This window comes from Eurytemora carolleeae, unplaced genomic scaffold (assembly GCF_000591075.1).
Source record: "Eurytemora carolleeae unplaced genomic scaffold, Eaff_2.0 scaffold10, whole genome shotgun sequence".
NCBI classification, from domain to species: Eukaryota; Metazoa; Arthropoda; class Copepoda; order Calanoida; family Temoridae; genus Eurytemora; species Eurytemora carolleeae.
Genome location: NW_019396179.1, coordinates 439,566 through 443,163, shown reverse-complemented (window position 1 = coordinate 443,163; position 3,598 = coordinate 439,566). Strand labels below are relative to the sequence as shown.

General features: G+C 32.4%; 1 protein-coding gene across 1 annotated transcript in view; it reads right to left on the bottom strand.

The window, feature by feature from the left end:
- Positions 1-3,598, bottom strand: part of LOC111697337 (uncharacterized) — a 6,263-nt gene continuing 2,665 nt past the window's right edge. The window contains exons 2-4 of the mRNA XM_023467305.1: positions 3,316-3,430; positions 2,393-2,468; positions 1-147 (exon numbers count right to left, since the gene is read on the bottom strand). Of these exons, the coding sequence (XP_023323073.1) occupies positions 1-147; positions 2,393-2,468; positions 3,316-3,398 (306 nt within the window). The 5' untranslated portion in view covers positions 3,399-3,430. The remainder of the gene's footprint in view (positions 148-2,392; positions 2,469-3,315; positions 3,431-3,598) is intronic.

Here is a 3,598-nt window from a genome sequence, read left to right as displayed (position 1 = left end):
CTAATAATCTAGTTTACCTGTTAAACTGAATAGAGTCCAGGTAGTGTTAATAATCTGACAGGACTGGTTGACCTGCCCGCTTACTGTACGCCAGGTAGACAGGTTTAGTGAAGACAGATGAGCTGGCCGGGCACACCAACTTTCTACCTGGAATTAAATATGATTATTGGACTACAAGACTAAACTTCAAATGACCTTTAAAATGATCTTTAAAATAAAAAGATGTAGTTGATTTTAAAATACATTAATGTTTCAAATTTTTTTTTCGATCTTGTTACAAAGCAAATATTTACAGTAGAAGTTTAAAAATCACTTTTTAACGCAAAATTATCTGTCAACATCGCATAATTGGTAAAGCTCATGTTCAATGGAATATCTTAAATCATAATTTAACTCTAAATAATTCTTCTAACTAGTTTTCCGGTTTTCATTGTATGTAAAACTTTCTGATTGAAAGACTGAATCCTGCAAGAGATGACAAAAAAGGCATAAAGAAGTGACAGCATATTTTTGTTAAATCAAGAATGAGTATAAAGAAAATTTTCTGCATAAGCTGTTAAGGCAAAACTTTCCCCACACTTCATTCCCCTTTCTACCTTTCCCTTTTCTCTAATTCTCCCATCACTATCATCCCCCCTTTCCTCTTCCTCTTTATTTCCTCTCTTTCCCCTTTCTTTTCCGTCCCTTCTTCCCCCCTTTCCTTACTAACCTCCCCCCCCTCCCTCCTATCATTAATCTATGAAATGGGTTTAGTTTAATCCAAATGTGTTACTTGAAAATGGACTTGAATACAGAATTATATCCCATTTTGTTAAATAATGTAAAAGACATAATTTAAAATGTGTTCTCATTACAGTTTTTTGCTGAAAATCGAATATCTAAAATTTGTTTTGTGACCACATCATCAGCAAATCCATTGATTTATTTTGTGACCACATCATCAGCAAATCCATTGATTTATTTTGTGACCACATCATCAGCAAATCCATTGATTTATTTTGTGACCACATCATCAGCAAATCCATTGATTTATTTTGTGACCACATCATCAGCAAATCCATTGATTTATTTTGTGACCACATCATCAGCAAATCCATTGATTTATTTTGTGACCACATCATCAGCAAATCCATTGATTTATTTTGTGACCACATCATCAGCAAATCCATTGATTTATTTTGTGACCACATCATCAGCAAATCTGGCTAGTTGCTTGGTGGCAAATTAAGGACAAGACAAACATAGGACTAGAACAAATATATAGGACAGAAAAAACGCTGGACAAGACAATCGTAGGACAAGGATGTAAATAGAAGACAGACAAACGCAGGACAAGGACAAAAGTAGGACTGAAAGAAATAAGGAACACGACAAACACAGGACAAGAACAGTATATGACAGAAATAAACGATGGACAAGACAAATTTTAATATAGTAAAAACTCAAATATACTGAATTCAAAACCAAATGTGTGTGTTTTTTTCAGTAAAACTAAAATATCCTTTTTTTCAAAAGTTAAAATTTAACAGTAAGTTTTGAGCCTTTGATTTTTCTAAATACAGAGGCGGGCTAGTTTTGAAAAATCTTTACGAAAATAAAAATGATAATGTTTTGTTTGTCATCTGAAAACATTTTTGCATTTCTATTTAAACAAAAATATTTCGTTTTAAACGTTAGAATATTTTAAAAGTAAAACTGTTTGGTCGGCAAAAGTTTTAAAACGTTCATTTTAAAACATCATATATTTGATAAAAAAAATTTTGATTTTTGGAATTTACTGTGTAACTGCAAAAATCTCCAACTCATAACTAACAACTTTTCTTTTATTTCTGGTTAATTTTGTATTTATGAACTTCATGATCAGAATATACATTGAGACATTATTTACCTTTGCATTCATGAACTTCATGATCAGAATATACATTGAGACATTATTAACCTTTGCATTCATAATCTTCATGATCAGAATATGCATTGAGACATTACTTACCTTTGCATTCATGAACTTCATGATCAGAATATGCATTGAGACATTATTAACCTTTGCATTCATAATCTTCATGATCAGAATATGCATTGAGACATTACTTACCTTTGCATTCATGAACTTCATGATCAGAATATGCATTGAGACATTATTAACCTTTGCATTCATAATCTTCATGATCAGAATATGCATTGAGACATTACTTACCTTTGCATTCATGAACTTCATGATCAGAATATGCATTGAGACATTATTAACCTTTGCATTCATAATCTTCATGATCAGAATATGCATTGAGACATTACTTACCTTTGCATTCATGAACGTCATGATCAGAATATACATTGAGTTAACCTTTGCATTCATAATCTTCATGATCAGAATATGCATTGAGACATTACTTACCTTTGCATTCATGAACGTCATGATCAGAATATGCATTGAGACAGGAGTACAGAACAGTCCCAGGATAAAAATAGTTCTGACAACAAACATTCATTAGGTATATTGTAATTTTCATATGCAATAAGACTTAAGGTTTTACAGAAAACTTCGTGAAAGTATGTTTTTACGAGGGAAATGCGAAAAAGATGATTACCCCATTTCTCTGGGAGCCCTAATTGAGACATGATTACTATGTAGTGATTTCGTTGAATTACAGTCCTTTCATAGGGTGTTCAAGCATAACTTTCAAATTAGAGCATTAACTCTTTAATTATGTATGTTTTTTCAGACCTACAAATAATCATTTACTTTAGATTTTTCTTATTGAGAGACAGAGTGAGAGAACAGGCTTAAAAATGGCCGAATTAAAAGTTTTTTGTTTTGATTAAAATAGTATTTATATGATATTAATATGTCAACGAGGGAGAAGAGGGAAGATGGGGGAGGGAAAAAGGGAGGGAGGAATAGGAGTTGGGGGGATGGGGTAGGGAAAGGGTCGAGGGGGAGGGAAGGGAGAGAAGGAAGGAGGGAAGGGGCCGGGGGGAGAAGGACAGAGAAAAGTTAATTTCTGTTTTAATAAGATCAATTTTTTCAAAGGTTTTCAGTTTAATTATTCCACCATGACAAATGTATTCAGCAAAATTTAAACTTCGTTAGTCATAATTTAATAATATCAGAACTTTTTCAAACTTTAATAAAGATTTATTCTACACAGACTAATCTAGAATAGAACCTTTACTATACTAAGAAAAAATAAATGGCATCAACAAAAATTTCCATTTTAAAGGGTTAAAAATTCGCCAAATAAAACAGGAAAGTCTACGATAAGTTTTTTTTATCAAAAATCAAACCTTTCTTATTTTTTATAAAAAATATGAATGTTCCTAAGCTGCCATTGTCCTATATTGCCGACAGCGGAGAGATATTGGTCCTTTTCGTCTTCTTCTTTTTTCTCCTCATCATCCATTTTGTCCTCATTGTCCAAAGTTACTTTTTTTCCTAAAATGTGTGCATCCTCCATTGTTCTAAAGAAACCTCTGAAGTTAAATTTAACAAAGAGTTGAATTACAGGGTTGCCTACAAAGGATGAGACTGTACTGTACTGTACTGTACTGTACTGTACAGGGTTGCCTACAAAGGATGAGACTGTACTGTACTGTACTGTAC